The sequence below is a fragment of the Heptranchias perlo genome, chromosome 2, assembly GCF_035084215.1.
Source record: "Heptranchias perlo isolate sHepPer1 chromosome 2, sHepPer1.hap1, whole genome shotgun sequence".
Lineage (NCBI taxonomy): Eukaryota > Metazoa > Chordata > Chondrichthyes > Hexanchiformes > Hexanchidae > Heptranchias > Heptranchias perlo.
The window spans coordinates 165,004,742-165,027,270 of NC_090326.1; the positions used below are offsets into that span (position 1 = coordinate 165,004,742).

Genomic DNA, 22,529 nt, shown 5'->3' on the forward strand with positions numbered 1-22,529 from the left:
AGGTTCTCCACATGGCTGAGTTCAACGTGTAATTTCATCCAATCTTTGGCAGGCAGGCTGCAGAGGTGCAGCAGATGCAGAACTCAACAATGTATAGAGCTTCAACACAGCATATCACTAACATTCTGAGTTCAGACAAGGGCACAGCACTAACACGCATGAGTTGATATCAGCCGTGGGTCAGTTGGTAGCACTCTCGCCTCTGAGTCAGAAGGTTGTGGGTTGTGAGTTATCCCACTCCAGAGACTTGAGCATATAATCCAGGTTGACACTTCAGTGCAGTGGTGAGGGAATGCTTCACTGTTGGAGATGCCATCGTTCAGTTGCGACATTAAACCGAGGCCCCGTCTGCTTTGGTGGACGTAAAAGATCCCATGGCACTATTTCGAAGAGGAGCAGGGGAGTTCTCCCCAGTATCCTACATACAAACATACAAAATTCATGGGCAGGAAAAGACCAGCTGGTCTATCAAGCGTGCCCCACATCGTGATGGCCGGATCATTATGGCTAAATACTTCTTCCCAACCCCCTACCTTCCACCCAATCTTGCAGCCATGTAATCTCTTGGGAGACGCAAAAAAATAGAGAAAAAGCCCAGGGCCAATAAAGGAAAAAAATAATGTGGAAAATTCCTCTCCGACCACCTCAGAACCAGTCTAGGAGATCACATGGACCAAGTGTTATCTATCAAGACACTTAACCTTCTATATGGTGAGATCTTTGCCCCAGTCAGGAACCGGTCCATCTCCCTCTTGAAAGCATGCAGAGAATCAGCACTCACCATACCAGCTGGAAATGTTTTCCAGGGGCTCACAATTCTCTCGGAAAAGAAGAACCCCGCCTAACATCCAGTCCATTCCTACCCTTATATAGTTCAAACTTGTGGCCCCTGGTCCTCCCCAATCTATTAAACTGGAATAATCTATCATAAAGGACGCTATCCAGCCCTTTGATTATTTTATAGACCTCTATATAGTGGTATATATTAATGATTTGGACTTGAATATAGGGGGCATGATTGGCAAATTTGCAGACAACACAAAAATTGGCTGTGCAGTTGATAGTGAAGAGGATAACTGTAGACTCCAAGTAGATATCAATGGGTTGGTGGAGTGGGCGGAAAAGTGGCAAATGGAATTCAACCCGGAGAAGTGTGAGGTAATGCACTTAGGGAGGGCAAACAGTAAAATGGAATACGCAGTAAACGGGAATATATTGAGAGGGGTAGAGGAAGTGAGAGACCTTGGAGTGCATGTGCACAGGTCTCTGAAGGTGGCAGTACAGGTAGGTAAGGTTGTGAAGAAGCCATACGGAATGCTGTCCGTTATTTGCTGAGGTAAAGAATACAAAAGCAGGGATGGAATGATGGAACTGTATAAAACGCTGGTAAGGTCACAGATGGAGTACTGTGCACAGTTCTGGTCACCACATTACAGGAAGGACGTAATTGCTCTGGAGAGAGTGCAGAGAAGATTTACAAGAATGTTGCCAGGACTTGAAAATTGCAGTTACGAGGAGAGATTGGATAGGCTGGGGTTGTTTTCCTTGGAGCAGAGGAGGCTGAGGGGAGACTTGATTGAGGTGTACAAAATTATGAGGGGCCCAGGTAGAGTAGACAGGAAGTACCTGTTTCCCCTAGCGGAGAGTTCAAGAACTAGAGGACATGGATTTTAAGCTGATTGGCGGAAGGATTAGAGCGGACATGAGGAAAAACTTTTTTACCCAGAGGGTGGTGGGCGTATGTAATTCGCTGGCCGAATTGGTGGTAGAGGCAAGGACCCTCAACTCTTTTAAAAAGTACCTGGACCTGCACCTAAAGTGCTGCAAGCTGGAGGGCTACGGACCGGTTGCTGGAAGGTGGGATTAGAATGGGCACCTGGTTGTTCTTCGAGCTGGTGCAGACACGATGGGCCGAATGGCCCCCTTCTGTGCTGTATCTTTTCGATGGTTCTATGGTTCTATCAGGTCGCCTCTAGGTCTACACTGCTCTTAAGTAAAAAGACCAATGTCCTTGAGCTTATCTGAGTAGCTAAAGTTCTTTAAGCTAGGAATCATTATTGTCGCTCTCCTCTGGACCTTTTCAAAGGGTGCTATATCACCCACCAAAACTGGGCACAGTTCTCTCAATGTGGTCTGACCTACAACCGGTATAGTGTCAAAATGGTGGTATTTGATTTATACTGAATGGTTCTATTAATACAACCCTGTTAGCTTTAGCTACAGTTTCTCTACATTGGTCATGAACCTTTAGTGATCTGTGCACAATAACACCAAGATCTTTTTCTCTATCAACCTCTTTCAGTATTGTTCCCTGCAGATGATACTTTTGCTCTGTGTTGGCCCTACTAACATGCATGAAACTACATTTATCTAAATTAAATGCTATTTGCCAATGTGTGGCCCAATCCCCTAGCAAATCTAAACCCTTTTTGATTTGATTGCACTCCTCTATTGCTTTAACCCTTGCACAGATTTTGGTGTCATCTGCAAACTTACTTACTACACTCCCAACACTGCTGTCCAGGTCACTAATAAAAGCATGAAGAGTAGCGGGCCCAACACTGATCCCTGGGGACACGACTAGTAACATGTCTCCAAGCTGAACCATATCCGTTAACTACAATTTTTCGGCTATGGGATTGGAGCCAATTCCTAATCCAGCGTTTAAAATTTTTACTACTACCACAAGGTTCTATCTTGTGAAGTAGCCTAGTGTGAGGTACCTTATCAAAGGCTTTCTGAGAGTCCAGTAGACAATGTCTACCGGATTTTCCTCATCCACTACCCTGGGGACTTCCTCAAAAAACTCTTATCAAATTTGTTAGGCACGACTTATTTTTACAGAAGTCATGTTGTTAATAGCCCCTTCTCTTTCCCTATGATCGACCTGTAGTTTTTGAAAGTAGGAACTACATGAGCTAGCTTCCAGTCTAAAGGAACTATCCCTGATTCTGTTGAACTATTGACGATATGGGCAAGGGGCTCACAGAGCACCTGTCCCATCTCTCTAATCACCCATGGATGGATATTATCTGGACCTGGAACCCTATTAATTTTGAGCTTTCGTAATCTATCCAAGATGACATTACTGTTTATTTTAATATTAATAATACTATTCAACAATGAGCAACCCCCATCTGGAACATAAGCATCATCTACAGGAGTATAAACTGATGCAAAATAGTCATTTCGAAGCTCTGCCATAACCTGAGAATCAGTATCCTTTAGTGGCTTAATAGTCTTCTGACATCTGACATAATCCTATGTTCTTATGTTCCTATAATCCTGGCCAATATCTATCCCCCAACCAACAACGAAAGCCGGCAGCATGTAAATTAGGGAGATTATGTGGTAGATCAGTGTGCAACGCTGAATTAAAGGGACGGGTGCAATTTTGGAACTCCACGCACAGGTGAATAGGTCTTAAAAGGCCTGGAGGACCCCCCACGAGCGCTATTTAAAGGGATCATGCAGGAGTTACAGGTTCATTGCTGGATTATTGCATCTGGCAGCTGATGCATTTGTACCTGTTTTTGGAGCTCTCCTATACTTGAATACCAGGACAAGGGGACATACCCTAAAAATTAGAGCCAGGACTTTCAGTGAAGTTAGGAAACGCTTCTATACGCAAAGGGTGGTAGAAGTTTGGAACTCTCTTCTGCAACCGGCAGTTGATGCTAGCTCAATTGTTAATTTTAAATCTGAGATTGATAGATTTTTGTTAACCACAGGTATTAAGGGATATGGGGCTAAGGTGGGTATATGGAGTTACGTCAGATACCGAGAGTTCAATATTGCAGAAAGTCTAGAGGAGTATAGGAAGTGCAGGGGTGAAATTAAAAAGGAAATTAGGAAAGCAGAGAGAGAGCATGAAAAAATACTGGCAAGTAAAATCAAGGCAAACCCAAAGATGTTTTATAAATACATAAAGAGCAAGAGAATAACTAAGGAAAGAGTAGGGCCTATTGGGAACCATGTTTGGAGGCGGAAGAGGTGGGTACGATTCTTAATGAATACTTTGCGTCTGTCTTCACAAAAGAGGGGGACAATGCAGAGATTGTAGTTAAGGAGAAGGAGTGTAAAATATTGGATGGTATAAACATAATGAGAGAGAAAGTATTAAAGGGTTTAGCATCTTTGAAAGTAGATAAATCACCAGGCCTGGATGAAATGTATCCCAGGCTGTTAAGAGAAGCAAGGGAGGAAATTGGGAGTGGGCTGGCTAGCTGACAGACATCAGCAAGGGCACTGGCAGAGTGGCAGGGGTGGGACAGGAATGCTGTCATCCTGAGAGAGGACAGTAGGTTCATGTTCCATGGAGCCACTGCCACCTGCTGCCTCCTGCCTCCTGTTATACTCCACCTTCTCCTGCAAGAAAGCGGGACGTGTGTCAGTGAATGTGCTACAAGATGTTTGGGTAATGTGGCTGTCATGGTTGAAAAGTTGCCAGTGTGTTTGACCTGTGAGTTGTGGATGTGTGGCTTGCAACAGTGGTAATGTGTGAGGCTGAGATGAAGCATCTGATTGGAAGAGTTGAGTGCTGATTGAAAGAGTTGGTTGGTAGGTGGGTGATGGGGGGTGTAGTGTGTGGAGCAGTGGATGCTGCTAGGGGTGCAGTTGGTAGGATATGCCACTTGACAGTTGAACTCACGCACCTTGACCACTCCTGTCAAATCATTGCATTTCTTCCTGCACTGCATCCATGTTCGTGGTGCGATGCTCCTGGCATTGACCTCATCCCCTACTGCCTCCTACTGCCTTGGGAGCATATGTCTGGAGGGCCTCTTGCCCCGCCCTGTGGATATAGGATGCCCCTCCTGTCCACCTCTTGCACCAAGGCCTCTAGTGCATCATCAGAGAACCTTGCTGCATGCTCTCTCGCAGACCTGGTATAAACTCAGATCGACAGATTGGCGGGGTCTGTTTTGCAGATTGGAGGATAGGGGATGTAGTTGTGAGCAACCTTTATTCTGTGTTTTGAAAGAACTCAACTGTTTGTAAACATAAGGACGGGACCTGCATCTGTGTTTCACGTGTGCGATTTCTGATCTCCATTCAGACTCCGTTCAGACCCGTATCTTATATTTTGAAAATATAAGAGTGCCGCAAACTTTGAGCAGCCACGTTGTTGATCATTAAAAATTCCAGAGTTCCCTCCATCACCATGCTTCACAATATTGCAGCACGGATTCACTTCACCATTGACTTCCACCACTTCCTGCTGCCACATTGCACCTCCCCAGCGCAGGTAGTGTTGGCTGCACGCAGCAATCATGTAAAACAGCAGGCGGGTGAGGTCATCGGAAGTGATGTCATTAGCGGAGCCGTAGCTTTTTAGCATGTGCTGTGTGATGTTGTCAGGTGGCCTGGCGCATGCGCAGAAGGATGATGTCATCGGGTCAACCAAAAACCAGAAGTAGCCACACTGCCTCTAATCACACCGTCAAACAACACTTTGGGAGAGAGTTGCGGTGACTGTTTGGAGAATTATGTGTGGGTCATAGTTTGTTTTATTGTTTTCAGGTTTATTGGCTAGAAAGTGGGGGGGGGGCCTTCAGCTTTTAAATTATGAATATTTTCCTTCACTTCGATCAGTGTGTTTGCTAGTGAATTTAACTTTTTCTTTCAGAAGAGGAGACATCTCAGCGCGTTCTTGGAGAAATTGCCTTTCAGTTGGATCGTAGAATTTTGAGTTACATCTTCACTGATCAATTACGATTGTACGGATTCAACATACCTGATATCAATCAAAAAATCAATGAGGTCAGTAAGCTGAAGTGGAGCTCTACATATTTTTAGGGAGGGATTAGGATTAATTTTCTGTAATCAAGGAATCTTCCAGTACAGAAGGAAGCCATTCGACCCATCATGCCTGTACCTCATATATTTGAATGAAGGCAACTGTTAGGATTTCAGGTCTGCCATAGAGTCCTTCCACATGGGAGTTCTGCCCGTTGTCCTGGCCAGTATTTATCCCTCAATTAAAAAGATTATCTGGTCATTATCACATTGCTGTTTGTGGGGTCTTGCTCTTCACAACTTGGCTGTCGCATTTCTGACATTAAAACAGTGACTACACTTCAAAAGTACGTCATTAGCTGTCAAGTGCTTTCGGACGTCCTGAGATTGTAAAAGACTCTATATAAATGCAAATTATTTTCTTTCTTCTTGGGTTCAGTGGCTTCAGTCGATCCATTAAGCGATCTGAGTGCCTTACTTTAATGGGAGTTGACTCACAATGCCCTATTATCTATGGTAGCGGGACTGGGAGTGTAACAGTGAAACTCCCGTGAACGGAACTAAATCTCTGTTTCGTACTGTATTTCTTCAGTCTCTGTGGATGCATGCTGAGTTAACATTAGGTGAGGTGATGATTGTTTCAAATTGTAAGCTGCTTTATTCAACAGTAAGGTGAAATGTACAGAGCAGCAGGTATGGTCAGAGTACCTGTTCTACGGTCGAGGGCAGAATCTTTCTCCCGCATTCTCCTGTACTATTTTAACCCAGCAGCACTCTTCTGTCTAACTGACTTTTTGGTGTACATGTTCTTATTTTTAGAAGTCTCTCTCACTTTCGGAATACCGAGACAGACTAACAAATCATTTATTGTTTGGTCTCTGGGAGAAGCAACTTCAAATTAGCATGTTATCCACCTTTTGTCTGACTTTGGATTTACCACCCAGCATTGTGCTATCCTGAGTGACTAACCTATTTAAAGCAAGCTTCTACTCAAAACACAATTTAAAATAACTCATATCTAGATAGAGTCATAGAGTCATAGAGTCATACAGCACGGATAGAGGCCCTTCGGCCCATCGTGTCCGCGCCGGCCATCAGCCCTGTCTACTCTAATCCCATATTCCAGCATTTGGTCCGTAGTCTTGTATGCTATGGCATTTCAAGTGCTCATCCAAATGCTTCTTGAATGTTGTGAGGGTTCCTGCCTCCACAACCCTTTCAGGCAGTGAGTTCCAGACTCCAACCACCCTCTGGGTGAAAAAGTTCTTTCTCAAATCCCCTCTAAACCTCCCGCCTTTTACCTTGAATCTATGTCCCCTTGTTATAGAACCCTCAACGAAGGGAAAAAGCTCCTTAGTATCCATCCTATCTGTGCCCCAGATCCATGAAACAATGGCCAAAGAATCCCAAAACATGACATATCTCCCTGCCCCAGGGTTGGTGGCTCGTGTGTGAGCCCTACAACTTGCTCACGAATACAATGCATTCCTCACTAGGTACATTATGATGCCTACCAACCCTCCTAAGCTCCAGGAGTCCACATGGAAACCTGTACAAGAGTTGTGAAACCCCTGTATCTGGCACATCTGATTTCTTGAATCAGCTACAGTTCCCGTATTGTGTGGTTGGGTACACCTACTCCATCTGGGCCCAGAACATCTGGTGTTGCCCTTGCAGCTCGTCCACTGTATGCCCCCAGCTTCGTCTCAGGACAATAGCTGGATGCTGCTTCTGGGTTCCACCACAAGCTGTGCCCATCTGTTCATCCACCACATAAGCAAGGTAGCTGTGGCTCAGTGGTAGATCTCTTGCCTTGGAATCAGAAAGTGATCAGTTCAATTCCCACTCCAGAGCTATGAATACGTAATCTAGGCTGACACTCCAGTGCAGCACTGTTGGAGGTGCCATCTTTCGGATGAGTTGTTAAACTGAGGCCTTGTCTGCACTCTCAGGTGGGTGTAAAAGATCCCATGGCACTATTTGAAGAAGAGCAGCGGGTGTTCTGGGTAATATTTATCCCTCAACCAGCATCACTTATACAGTTTGTCTGATCATTATCACATTGCTTTTTAAGGGATCTTGCTGTGTAAAAATGGCAATTGCATTTCCTACATTACAACATTTCAAAAGTACTTCATTGGCTGTAAAGTGCTTTGGGACGTCCTGAGATTGTGAAAGGTGCTATAAATGCAAGAACTTCTTACTTTCTTTCAGTGCCCCATCAAGGGCATGTCCTGCCTCAAGCAGGGTAGTGTACCACATGGCCTCCCATGAGCAGGTAAGACACATAAGGCTATTTCAACCTGCACACAGTGTGGTGAAGGTTTCCTTCCCAAACATCCTGGAGGTGATTCTCCTTTTTTGGGATGTAACTCCGCCAGGGCAGGACTTCTATCCGCCCCCACACATCCGTTGCAACCCCAACAGAAAATAATCAAGAAGGCAAATGGTGGTGAACCTGTGAAATTCTCTACCACAGAAGGCTGTGGAGCGAAGTCACTGAATATATTTAAGAAGGAGCTAGATAGATTTCTAGACACAAAAAGCATCAAGGGGTATGGGGAGAGAACGGGAACATGGTATTGAGATAGAGGATCAGCCATGATCATACTGAGTGGCGGAGCAGGCTCGAAGGGCCGAATGGCCAACTCTTGCTCCTATTTTCTGTGTTTCTATGTTTTCTTTACAAGGACTGTGTGGTGGTCACTTCTGCAGATGTGTCTGCAATAGGTAGGTTGGTGAGGATGAGGTCAAATAGATTACTTCCTCGTATTGGTTCCCTGACCACCTGATGCAGGCCTGGTCTGGCAACTATACCCTTAAGTACCAATGCGCCACCTTTGGTGGTGCACATTGAAGAAACCCCATATTCTATGCCCTTGCTTCCCTCATAGCTTCCTACCATAGAACCATAGAATCGTAGAAAAGATACAACACAGAACGGGGCCATTCGGCCCATTGTGTCCGCGCCAGCTCGAAGAACAACCAGGTTCCCATTCTAATCCCACCTTCCAGCACTCGGTCCGTAGCCCTGAAGCTTACAGCACTTTAGGTGCAGGTCCAGGCACTTTTTAAAAGAGTTGAGGGTCCTTGCCTCTACCACCAATTCAGCCAGTGAATTACATACACCCACCACCCTCTGGGTAAAAAGGTTTTTCCTCATGTCCGCTCTAATCCTTCCACCAATCAGCTTAAATCTATGTCCTCTAGTTCTTGAACTCTCCGCTAGGGGAAACAGGTACTTCCTGTCTACTCTATTTGGGCCCCTCATAATTTTGTACACCTCAATCAAGTCTTCCCTCAGCCTCCTCTGCTCCAAGGAAAACAACCCCAGCCTATCCAATCTCTCCTCGTAGCTGCAATTTTCAAGCCCTGGCAAAATTCTTGCAAATCTTCTCTGCACTCTCTCCAGAGCAATTACGTCCTTCCTGTAATGTAGTGACCAGAACTGTGCACAATACTCCAGCTGTGGCCTTACCAGCGTTTTATACAGTTCCATCATTCCATCCCTGCTTTTGTATTCTATACCTCAGCAAATAACGGAGAGCATTCCGTATGCCTTCTTCACAACCTTATCTACCTGTACTGCCACCTTCAGGGACCTGTGCACATGCACTCCAAGGTCTCTCACTTCCTCTCCCCCTCTCAATATATTCCCGTTTACTGCGTATTCCATTTTACTGTTTGCCCTCCCTAAGTGCATTACCTCACACTTCTCCGGGTTGAACTCCATTTGCCACCTTTCCGCCCACTCCACCAACCCATTGATATCTTCTTGGAGTCTACAGTTATCCTCTTCACTATCAACTACACGGCCAATTTTTGTGTCATCTGCAAATTTGCCAATCATGCCCCCTACATTCAAGTCCAAATCTTTAATATATACCACAAACAGCAAGGGACCCAATACTGAGCCCTGTGGCACACCACTGGAAACGGATTTCCATTCGCAAAGACATCCATTGACTTTTACCCTTTGTTTCCTGTTACTGAGCCAATTTTGGATCCAATTCGCCACATTTCCCTGTATCCCATGGGCTTTTACCTTTCTGACCAGTCTGCCATGTGGGACCTTGTCAAATGCCTTACTAAAATCCATGTAGACAACATCCACTGCACTACCCTCATCAATCCTCCTTGTCACTTCCTCAAAGAATTCAATCAGATTTGTAAGGTATGACCTTCCCTGAACAAATCCATGCTGACTATCCCTGATTAAACCATGTCTTTCCAAGTGACAGTTTATCCTTCCTCAATGTGATGCTCAACTTGGAGGTGTACTGATTCTTCGGGAGGTGGTGATCAGCAGGTGGTTTACTTGGTCTTGTTAGCCCTGAAGTTGTGAGACTTCATGAGGTTCAGAGTCAATCTTGATGACTCCCAGGGACACTCCTACCTGATTGTATATCACCGTGCCCCCACCTCTGCTGGTGGGACAGGACATACCCAGGGGTGGTGATGGAGGACCCTGGGATGTTGGCTGAAAGATATTATTTACTCTATCAAAACCCTTAATAATTTTGCAAGCCTCTATTAAATCTTTTCATAACCTTCTCTGCTCTAAGGAGAACAACTCCAGCTTCTCTAGTCTCTCCACATAACTGAAGTCCCTCATCCCTGGTACCATTCTAGTAAATCTCCTCTGCACCCTCTCCAAGGACTTGACATCCTTCCTAAAGTGTGGTGCCCAGAATTGGACACAGTACTCCAGTTGAAGCCTAACCAGTGATTTCTAAAGCTTCAGCATAACTTCCTTGCTTTTGTACTCTATGCCTCTGTTTATAAACCAAGGATCCTGCATGGTTTTTAACCGCCTTATCAACTTGTCCTGCCACCTTCAAAGATTTGTGTATGTGAACCTCTTAGGCCTCTTTATTCCTGCAGGCCCTTTAAAACGCACAAGAACATAAGAAATAGGAGCAGGAGCCATATGGCCCCTCGAGCCTGCTCCACCGTTCAATAAGATCATGGCTGATCTTGGACCTCAACTACATTTTCCTGCCCGCTCCCCATCTCCCTTGATTCCCTTAAAGTCCAAAAATCTATCAATCTCAATCTTGAATATACTCAACGACTGATCATCCACAGCCCTCTCGGGTAGAGAATTCCAAATATTCACAACCCTCTGAGTGAAGAAATTCCTCCTCATCTCTGTCCCAAATGTCCGAACCCTAATCCTGAGACTATGTCCCCTAGTTCTAGACTCTCCAGCCAGGGGAAACATCCTCTTAGCATCTACCCTGTCAAGCCCTCTTAGAATCCTATATGTTTCAATGAGATCACCTCTCATTCTTCTAAATTCCAGAGAGTATAGGCCCACTCTACTCAATCTTTCCTCATAGGACAATCCTCTCATTCCAGGAATCAATCTAGTGAACCTTTGTTGCACTGCCTCTAAGGCCAGTATATTCTTCCTTAGGTAAGGAGACCAAAACTGTATACAGTACTTCAGGTGTGGTCTCACCAAAGCCCTGTACAATTGCAGCAAGACTTCCTTACTCTTGTACTCCAACCCTCTGGCAATAAAGGCCAACATACCATTTACCTTCCTAATTGCTTGTTGTACCTGCATGTTTAATTTCTGTGTTACATGTGCAAGGATACCCAGATCCCTCTGAATGCCAACATTTATAGTTTCTCACCATTTTCCTACCAAAGTCAATAACCTCACATTTCCCCACATTGTACTTCATCTGCCACCTTCTTGCCCACTCACTTAATCTGTCTAAATCCCTTTGCAGATTCTTTGCGTCCTCCTCACAGCTTACTTTCCCACCTAGCTTTGTATTGTCAGCAAACTTGGATACATTACACTCAGTCCCTTCATCTAAGTCATTTAAATGGATTGTAAACAGCTGAGGCCCAAGCACCGATCCCTGCGGCACCCCACTGGTTATAACCTGCCAACCTGAAAATGACCTGTTTATTCCTACTCTCTGTTTTCTGTCCATTAACCAATCTTCAATCCATGCTAATATATTACCCCCAGTCCCATGAGCCCTAATCTTGTGTAACAACCTCATGTGTGGCACCTTATCGAATGCCTTTAGAAAATCCAAATATATGACACCCACTGGTTCCCCCTTATCTACCCTGCTAGTTACACCCTCAAAAAACTCTTATAGATTTGTCAAACACAATTTCCCTTTCATAAAACTGTGTTGACTCTGCCTAATCATATTATGATTTTCTAAGTGCCCTGTTATTACATCCTTAATAATAGATTCTAGCATTTTCAGTAATACTGTGTCAGGCTAACTGGCCTATTGTTCCCTGTTTTTTCTCTCCCTTCTTTCTTGAATAGCGGAGTTACATTTGCTACCTTCTAATCTAGGGAATTCTGGAAGATCAAAACCAATACATTCACTATCTGTGCAACCACCTCTTGTAGAACCCTCGGATGTCGGCCATCAGGTTTAGGGGATTTGTCGGCTTTGAGACCTATTAATTTTTCTAAAACTTTTTCTTTACTAATCTTAATTACTTTAATGTCCTTCCTCTCATTAGACCCTTGGTTCCTCACTATTTCTGGTATGTTTTTTGTGTCTTCTACTGTGAAGGCAGATAAAAAATATTTGTTTAATGTCTCTGCCATTTCCTTTATCGCCATTATAATTTCTCCTGTCTCTGCCTCTCAGGGACCCACATTTACTTTCACTAATCTCTTCCTTTTTATATACTTGTAGAAGCTCTTACAATCTGTTTTATATTTCTTGCTAGTTTACTCTCATATTTAATTTTCTCCCTCTTTATCAAGTTCTTGGTTATCCTTTGCTGATTTCTAAAACCCTCCCAATCCTCAGGCTTACTATTCTCTTTGGCAACATTGTAAGCCTCTTCTTTTAATTTAATACTATCCTTAACTTTTCTAGTTAGCCATGGTTGGATCACTTTTCCCGTGGAGGTTTTATTCCTCAAGGGTATGTATATTCTTTGGGAATTATGAATTATTTCTTTAAATGTTCGCCATTGCTTTTCTATCGTCATATCTTTTAATCTAATTTTCAATCTACCTTAGCCAACTCGCCCCCTCATACTTATATAATTGGCCTTGTTTAAATTTAAGACCCTAGTTTTGGACTTAACTATATCACTCTCAAACTCAATATGAAATTCTATCATATTATGATCACTCTTCCCCAGAGGATCCTTTATTATAAGATTACTAATTAATCCTGACTTATAACACAATACTAAAATAGCCTGTTCCCGAGTTGGCTCTTCGTCATATTGTTCTAGAAAACTGTCCCGGATGCATTCCATCACTTCACACTCATCTGCATTTCCAAGTATTGTGTCATCTGCAAATTTTGAAACTATACCCCCTGTACCCAAGTCCAGGTCATTAATATGTATCAAAAAGAGTAGTGGTCCTAATATTGATCCTGTAGGACACGACTGTATACTTCTGCCCAGTCTGAAAACTAACCGTTCACCACTACTCTCTATTTTCTGTCTCTTAGCCAGTTTTGTATCCACGCTGTCACTGCCCCTTTAATCCCATGGGCTACAATTTTGCCAACAAGTCCATTATGTGGCACTTTATGAAACGCCTTTTGAAAGTCTATATATGCAACATCAACCACACTACCCTCATCAACCCTCTCTGTTACTTCACCAAAGAACTCAATTAAGTTTGTTAGACACGATTTGCCTTCAACAAATGTGCAGATTGTCATTTAGTAACCGTGTTTTACCAAGTGGCGATTAATTTTGTCCTTGATTATGGTCTGTAGAAGTTTCTCCACCACATCAGGCTGACTGGCCTGTAGTTACCTGGTTTATCTCTGTCCCCCTTTTAGAACAGAGGTGTAACACATGCAACCCTCCAGTCCTCTGTCACTGCTCCCATATCCAAGGAGGATTGAAAGATTGTGACCTGTGCCTCCATTATTTCCACCATTACTTCCCTCAGCAACTGAAGATGCATCCTATCTGGACAGGGTGACTTTTGTACTTTGAGCGCTGCCAACCTTTTAAGTACCTCCTCTTTATCTATTTTTATCCTATCCAATTTCTCTACTACCTCCTCCTTTACTGTGACATTGGCAGCATCCTCTTCTTTAGTGCAGACAAATGCAAAGTTCTCATTTAGTACCTCAACCATGCCCTCTGCCTCCACGAGATTTCCTTCCTGGTCTCTAATCAGCCCCTTCCTTTGTCCATCCTTTTACTCTTTATATGCTTATAGAAGACTTTAGTGTTCCCTTTTATGTTACATAGGAATGAGATAAGGCCATTCAGCCCCTTGAGCCTGTTCCGCCATTGAATTAGATCATGGCTGAACTGTATCTTAACTCCATCTACCCGCCTTGGATCCGTAACCCTCAATAGCCTTGCCTAACAAAAATCTATCAATCTCAATTTTGAAATTTTCAACAGCTTTTTGGGGGACAGAGTTCTAGATTTCTACTACCCTATGTGTGAAAAAGAGCTTTCTGACATCACATCTGAATGGCCTAGCTCCAATTTTAAGGTTATGCCCCCTAGTTCTAGACTCTCCCACCAGAGGAAATAGTTTCTCTCTATCTACCCTATCAAATCATTTAATGATCTTAAACCCTTCAGTTAGATCACCCCTTATTCTTCTATATTCCAGGGAATACAAGCCTAGTCCATGCAACCTGTCCTCATAATTTAACCCTTTTAGCCTCAGTATCATTCTGGTGAATCTGCGCTGCACCCCCTCCAAGGTCAGTATATCCTTTCTGAGGTGTGGTGCCCAGAACTGAATGCATTACTCCAGATGGGGTCTAACCAGAGCTCTGTACAGCTGAAACATAACTTCCACCCTTTTGTATTCCAGACCTCTAGTGATAAAGGTCAACATTCCATTCGCCTTTTAAATTATTTTTTGTACCTATCCACTAGCTTTTAGTGATTTCTGTGCTTGGACTCTTAAATCTCTCTGCTTATCCACAGTTCCTAGCTTCTCACCATTTAGAAAAAACTCTGATTTGTCTTTCTTAGTTCCAAAGTAGATGACCTCACGCTTTCCCACATTGAACTCCATCTGCCACAGATCTGCCCATTCACTGAATCTAGCAATGTTCCTTTGCAACTTTTTGCTCCCATCTACACTATTTATTGTGTCACCTAACTTCGTGTCGTCAGCAAACTTAGATGTATGGCTCTCTATTCCTTTATCCAAGTCATTTATAAATATAGTGAAAAGTTATGGCCCCAATACAAATCCCTGGGGGACACCACTAGTCACATCCTGCCAATATGAGTATATACCCATTATTCCTACTCTTTCTCTCCTACTTTCTAACCAATTCCCTATCCAAGCCAATAGGTTATCTCCAATTCCATATGCTCTCATTTTTGTTAACAGTCTGTTACGTGGAATCTTGTCGAATGCCTTCTGGAAGTCCATATAAATATCATCCATGGACACTCCCTTATCTACCACGTTAGTTACCTCCTCAAAAAAATAAACTAGGTTCATTAGACATGATTTTACAAATCCATGCTGGCTCTCTCTGATCAGCTCGTATTTGTCCAAATGCTCAGTCACTCTGTCCCTAATAACAGATGCTAGTAACTTCCCCACAACTGAAGTTAGACTAATAGGCCTATAATTTCCTAGTTTATCTCTCTTACCCTTATTAAATAGTAGAGTGACATTGGCAATTTTCCAATCCAAGGGAACAATTCATGAATCGAAAGAGTTTTGGAAGATCATGATTAATGCATCAAAAATTTCCTCACCTACTTCTATTAATGCCCTGGGGTGGAAACTATCGGGTCCTGGAGATTCATCTATCTTTAATCTCATCAGTTTCTCTATCACCCTATTTTTACTTACATTGAATCTATTTAGTTCTTCCCTTTGATTTATTTTTAGTTTTCCTTGCATCTCTGGTATATTACCCTCACCCTCTACTGTTAATCTTTTCTCATATAGTCTCCTTGTGCCTCTTATTTCCATTTTCAGTTCTCCTCTGCACTTTCTGTATCTTGCTTGATTCTCAACTGTATTTTGAACCTGGCATTTATCATAATTATCCTTTTTCTGTTTCATTTTAATCTCAATATATTTAGTCATCCAGCGAGCTCTAGCTTTGGATGCCCTTCCTTTCCCCCCTCATAGGAATGTGTTTAGTCTGTACCCAAACCATCTCCTCCTTGAAGGCCTCTCATTGCTCATTTACTGTTTTACCTGCCAACCTTTGTTTCCAATCCACTTGGGCCAGATCCCTTGTTAACTCCCTGAAGTTAGCCCTCTTTCAGTTGAGTACCTTAATCGTTGATTGTTCTCTGTCCCCTTCCATAATTATTCTAAACTTAATGATATTGTGATCACCGTTTTCCAAATGCTCACCCACTGAAACATGCTTTCCTTACCCCACTTCATTCCCCAGAACTAGATCCAGCACTGCTTCCTTCTTCATTGGGCTGGATGCATATTGATCAAGAAAGTTCTCAAGTGCTCCAGAAATGTGAGGTTATTCACTTTGGTAGGAAGAATAGAAAAACAGAATATTTTTTAAATGGCGAGAAACTATTAAATGTTGGTGTTCGGAGGGATTTGGGTGTCCTTATACACGAAACACAGAAAGTTAACATGCAGGTACGGCAAGCAGTTTTTAAAAATTATTTGTTCATGGGACGTGGACGTCGCTGGCAAGGCCGGCATTTATTGCCCATCCCTAATTGCCCTTGAGAAGGTGGTGGTGAACCGCCTTCTTGAACCGCTGCAGTCCTTGTGGTGAAGGTTCTCCCACAGTGCTGTAAGGTAGGGAGTTCCAGGGTTTTGACCCAGCGACGATGAAGGAACGGCAATATATTTCCAAGTCGGGATGGTGTGTGACTTGGAGGGGAACGTGAAGGTGGTGTTGTTCCCATGTGCCTGCTGCCCTTGTCCTTCTAGGTGGTAGAGGTTGCGGGTTTGCGAGGTGCTGTCGAAGAAGCCTTGGTGAGTTGCTGCAGCGCATCCAGTGGATAGTACACACTGCAGCCACGGTGCGCCGGTGGTAAAGGGAGTGAATGTTTAGGGTGGTGGATGGGGTGCCAATCAAGCGGGCTGCTTTGTCCTGGATGGTGTCAAGCTTCTTGAATGTTGCTGGAGCTGCACTCATTCAGGCAAGTGGAGAGTATTCCATCACACTCCTGACCTGTGCCTTGCAGATGGTGGAAAGGCTTTGGGGAGTCAGGAGGTGAGTCACTCGCTGCAGAATACCCAGCCTCTGACCTCACTTGTAGCCACAGTATTTATGTGGCTGGTCCAGTTAAGTTTCTGGTCAATGGGTACCCCCAGGATGTTGATGGTGGGGGATTCGGCGATGGTAATGCCGTTGAATGTCAAGGAGAGGTGGTTAGACTCTCTCTTGTTGGAGATGGTCATTGCCTGGCACTTGTCTGGTGCGAATGTTACTTGCCACTTATCAGCCCAAGCCTGGATGTTGTCCAGGTCTTGCTGCATGCGGACACGGACTGCTTCATTATTTGAGGGGTTGCGAATGGAACTGAACACTGTGCAATCATCAGCGAACGTCCCCATTTCTGACCTTATAATGGAGGGAAGGTCATTGATGAAGCAGCTGAAGATGGTTGGGCCTAGGACACTGCCTTGAGGAACTCCTGCAGCAATGTCCTGGGGCTGAGGTGATTGGCCTCCAACAACCACTACCATCTTCCTTTGTGCTAGGTAAGACTCCAGCCACTGGAGAGATTTCCCCTTGATTCCCATTGACTTCAATTTCACTAGGGCTCCTTGGTGCCACACCCGGTCAAATGCTGCCTTGATGTCAAGGGCAGTCACATTTTTAGGAAGGCAAATGGTATGTTGGCCTTTATTGAAAGGGGATTGGAGTACAAGAGTAAGGAAGTCTTACGACAATTGTACAGGGCTTTGATGAGACCTCATCTGGAGTACGGAAGTCTTGCTGCAATTGTACGGGTCTTTGGTGAGACTGGTTTGGTACTGTGTACAGTTTTGGTCTCCTTACCTAAGGAAGGATATAGTTGTCTCGGAGGCGATGCAACGAATGTTCACTAGATTGATTCCTGGGATGAGAGGGTTGTCCTATGAGGAGCAATTGAGTAGAATTGGCCTATACTCTCTGGAATATAGAAGAATGAGAGGTGATCTCATTGAAACATGTAAGATTCTAAAAGGGCTTGATAGGGTAAATGCTGAGAGGGTGTTTCCCCTGGCTGCAGAGTCCAGAACTAGGGGGCATAACTTCAGGATAAGGGGTCAGCCATTTGGGACTGAGATGAGGAGGAATTTCTTCACTCAGAGGGTTGGGAATCTTTGGAATTCTCTACTCCAGAGGGCTGTGGATGCTGAGTCGTCAAGTATATTTAAGACTGAGATTGATAGATTTTTGGACTCTCGGGGAATCAAGGGATATGGGATCAGGCAGGAAAGTGGCGCTGAGGTCAGAGATCAGCCATGATCTGATTGAATGGTGGAGCAGGCTTGAGGGACCTTATGGGCCTACTCCTGCTTCTATTTCTTATGTCCTTATGTACACATTTACTGGAGAATTCTTCCCTTTCCTTGCCCTTTACAGCCTATATTTGGATAATTGAAGTCCCCCATTATCATTGCTCTGTCGTTGTTACATCTTTCTGAAATTTTGCTTGTAGATATTGTCCTCCATCTCCTTCCCACTATATGGTATGCATCCAGCAGCATTACAGGTCCTCTTCTTCTCCTTAACTCAAACCTAATAGATACTGTCTTTGAACCTTCAAGCACATCATCCCTTTCCAGGGCTGTAACAGTATCTTTGATCAATACTGCCACAGCCAATGGGAATAGTTCCTTTTTTTCCTTCCCTATTCCTCCTGAATACATTTTGACCATAGAATCACAGAATCATAGAAAGGTTACAGCACGGAAGGAGGCATTCGTCCCATCAAGTCCGCGCCGGCAACATGCACAAGCAATCCAGCTAGTCCCACTCCCCCGCCCTATACCCGTAGCCCTGCCCTTTTTTTCATTTCAAGTACTTATCCAGTTCCCTTTTGAAGGCCATGATTGAATCTGCCTCTACCACTCCCCCGGGCAGTGCATTCCAGATCCCAACCATTCGTTGTGTAAAAAAGATTTTCCTCATGTCACCTTTGGTTCTTTTGCCAATTACTTTAAATCTATGTCCTCTGATTCTTGACCCTTCTGCCAATGGGAATAATTTCTCTCTATCTACTCTGTCTAGATCCTTCATGATTTTGAATACCTCTATCAAATCTCCTCTCAACCTTCTCTGTTCCAAGGAGAACAATCCCAGCTTCTCCAACCTATCAACGTATTTTAAGTCCCTCATTCCTGGAATCATTCTAATAAATCTCCTCTGCACCCTCTCTAAAGCCTTCACATTCTTCCTAAAGTGCGGTGCCCAGAACTGGACACAATACTCCAGTTGTAGCCGAACCAGTGTTTTATAAAGGTTCATCATGACTTCCTTGCTTTTGTACTTTATGCCTCTATTTATAAAGCCCAGGATCCCGTATGCTTTTTTAACTGCTTTCGCAACCTGCCCTGCCACCTTCAACGATTTGTGCACATATACCCCCAGATCCCTCTGTTCCTCTACCTCTTTTAGAGTTGTGCCCTCTAGTTAATATTGCCTGTCCTCATTTTTCCTACCGAAATGCATCACTTTGCATTTTTACGTGTTAAACTTCATCCACCCATGCCACCAGCGTGTCTGTATCCTCTTGAAGTCTATCACTATCCTCCTCACTGTTCACTACCGCTCCAAGTTTTGTGTCACCTGCAAATTTTGAAATTGTGCCCTGTACTCCCAAGTCCAAGTCATTAATATGTACCAAGAAAAGCAGTGGTCCCAGCACCGACCCCTCGGGAACACTGCTGCACACCTTCCTCCAGTCTGAAAAACAACCGTTCACCACTACTCTCTGTTTCCTGTCATTTAGCCAATTCTGTATCCACGTTGTTATTGCCCCCTTTATTCCATGGGCCGCAATCTTAATGTTGTCCGCTAGTCTATTCTAATAATCTCTCTTTGCCCCTCTTATTTCCTTTATCACTTCCCCTCTGAACTTTCTATATTCTCTCTGGTTCTCACTTGTGCTATCTACCTGACATGTGTCGTACGCCGCTTTTTTCTGCTTCATCTTACTCTCCATCTCCTTTGTCATCGAGGGAGCTCTGACTTTAGTTGCCCTACCTTTCTCCCTCTTTGGAATGTACCTAAACTGTACACGAACCATCTCCTCTTTAAAAGCCACCCACTATTCAATTATAGTTTTGGCTGCCAATCTTTGATTCCAATTTACCCGGGCCAGATCTGTTCTCATCCCACTGAAATTGGCCCTCCTCCAATTGAGTATTTTTACTTTAGAGCGGTCAGAGCCCTTTTCAATAGCTATTATAAACCAGAAGTGTTAAGTTCCCATTCCTGCCCTTGTTTCAGCCAGGTTTCTGTTATTGCCACTATATTATAACCCCATGTGGCAACTTACCACCCTTATTTGCCATGCTCCATGCATTTACGCACATGTACTCTGTAGTCCGCTTTACATTTCTCTACTGTCTGATCCCTGCTCTTTCTGGACTACTCTTTATTCTAATGCTGTTTGTCTCTCCCAATCCTCTATGCACCTTGTTTCTCCTGTCTGATGCTTCATCCTTGTTCCCCTCCTCCTGCCAAATTAGTTTAAACCCTCCCCCACTGCACTAGTTAACCACTCCACGAGTACATTGGTCCCAGCCCTGCTTAGGTGCAACCCCTTCACCTTGAGCAGGTACCTTCTGCACCAGACTGGTCTCAATGGCCTAGGAATCTGAAACCCTTCCTCCTGCGCCATTTCTCCAGTCATGCATTAACCTGCTTTATTTTGCTTTTCTGATACTCACTAGGGCATGGCAATGGGAGTAATTCAGAGATTACTATCTTTGAGGTCCTGCTGTTTAGTCTTCTCCTTAGCTCCTGAGACTCTGTATGACCTCAACCCTTTTGTTTCCTATGTCATTGGTTCAAATATGGACTACGACTTCTGGCTGTTCCACTCCCCCCCACAGAATGTTCTGCACCTGTCCGGTGATATCCTCTACCCTGGTACACACAATGCGAAACTCAAATCGGCGGTTGCAGAAATGCCTGTCTATCCCCCGACTATCGAATCCCCTGTGACAGCTGCATTTCTACACTTCACTGTGTCCCACGGTGCAGTCATTTGCCCCTTGTACTATTTTTTTATTTTCCATAAGCTAATCAAAAAACTTACACTCCTTTACAAATTCTATCAGGGAAATGTGTACTCCTCTCACACCCCACCATATGTAAACGAGACAACACATAATGTAATAAAGGATGGTATCTCATGAAAGTCTACATTTGTTCTCCAGGTTGCAGGAGGAGATAGGCAACGTGATGAGATGAATGCTCGAAATACTGAGATAATGAACCGTCTGAGAAACTTTGAGTACTGCCCCATCAACCATTCCACATTTGCAGAATTCATAGTAAACAACTATGGAATCCTTAAGGAAAAGCCACAGTGCCAATTAATGTTAGCAAATTACAATAATCCAAACTATCTGCAAAAATTGATAGTTGAGAACACTCCACCACCTTTGTTGACGAACATGTTGGTGCTATTTGCCTCTCTGCGGAACTTGTCAGAGGCTGACGGGCGACCAATGTTTATTTGGTAGATGTCCTCACAGCAGGGAAGAGGACTAACAAATTAGTTCTCATTCAATAAAACAATGATAAACAGGAAGTAGTTCTTCTTTATGTCAGAATTAATAGTACAATAAAACCAGAGCATTAGACCTGCTAACCACCTTGATCAAAGATAATAGCCAGGATAAACTGGTAACAGTAAACATGTTAAATTCAGATATGTAATGGCACTCATTTAATAATTAAGCCTATGTGCTCAGTTGAAGGTGGAAGAGAGAATTAAAATATTGGCCCAGAATTTGCTCTGAAAATAACAGTGATCCTAACAGGGATCACCATTATTTCAGGGCAAATGGAAGAGTAACTTCCGGCGAGTGCACATGTGCAGTCAACACACAGAAATCCTGAAGTTGCTCTACCAGATGCCTTGCCCCTCTGAAAACTGCGTGGGAAGGACTGCTCGCTGGCTGGCTCCCCATTCAAATGGCTGCAAATGGCTGCAACGGCACGAAATTGCTGCATTGCTGAGCTGGAAACTAATCATTTTCACCAGAAAAAGAAATGTCCAGTTTTTTTAGTCTTAACCAAAATTTTAACAATGTGGTAAGTCTTAATGACTGCCAAACAACTTCTCTGGCAGTGAAAATTTACTTATACTAGTGTGTAGTCTCATTACTTCAAAATTTAATTGTTGTACATTTAAAAAAAAACATTTTTTTCACTTTTATTATTTACTTTTTCTTTCTGTCTCTTTTATCTCTGTCTTTCAATTCAACATTTCTTACCCTCTCTTTATTGCGCTTTCTATAACTGATTTTACATTGAATTAACTATTCTAACTAACGCTTCCTGGTTCTGTGCCTGTGCTACTTGATAACAATGCTTCAATCTGATTGGTTAAGGGTATACACAGTTCCATGCCCTGTTCACAAAGCTCACAGATGCCCAGGAGAGGATGTTGCACTTTTTGTAGCTTCCCATTACAGGAAGTTGGTGTTCAAAAGCCAGTGGATAGTTTGTGGGTAAATTTAAATCTAAAGAATGGCGGGCGCCGTTCGTTTGCCGCTCAGCATAAAATCTGGGCCAATAAATTTTAGTCCATTGTACACTATCATTCAGCTAATTTCCCTCGAAAATACAATGAGCTGTTCATTGAAGGAATCCAGTTGATTATTTATTCCA

At 43.6% G+C, this 22,529-nt stretch overlaps 1 protein-coding gene across 1 annotated transcript in view; it reads left to right on the top strand.

The window, feature by feature from the left end:
- Positions 1 to 21,376, top strand: part of LOC137332533 (speriolin-like protein) — a 76,487-nt gene extending 55,111 nt beyond the window's left edge. The window contains exons 3-4 of the mRNA XM_067996444.1: positions 5,630 to 5,763; positions 21,068 to 21,376. Of these exons, the coding sequence (XP_067852545.1) occupies positions 5,630 to 5,763; positions 21,068 to 21,376 (443 nt within the window). The remainder of the gene's footprint in view (positions 1 to 5,629; positions 5,764 to 21,067) is intronic.
- Positions 21,377 to 22,529: the final 1,153 nt, after the last annotated feature.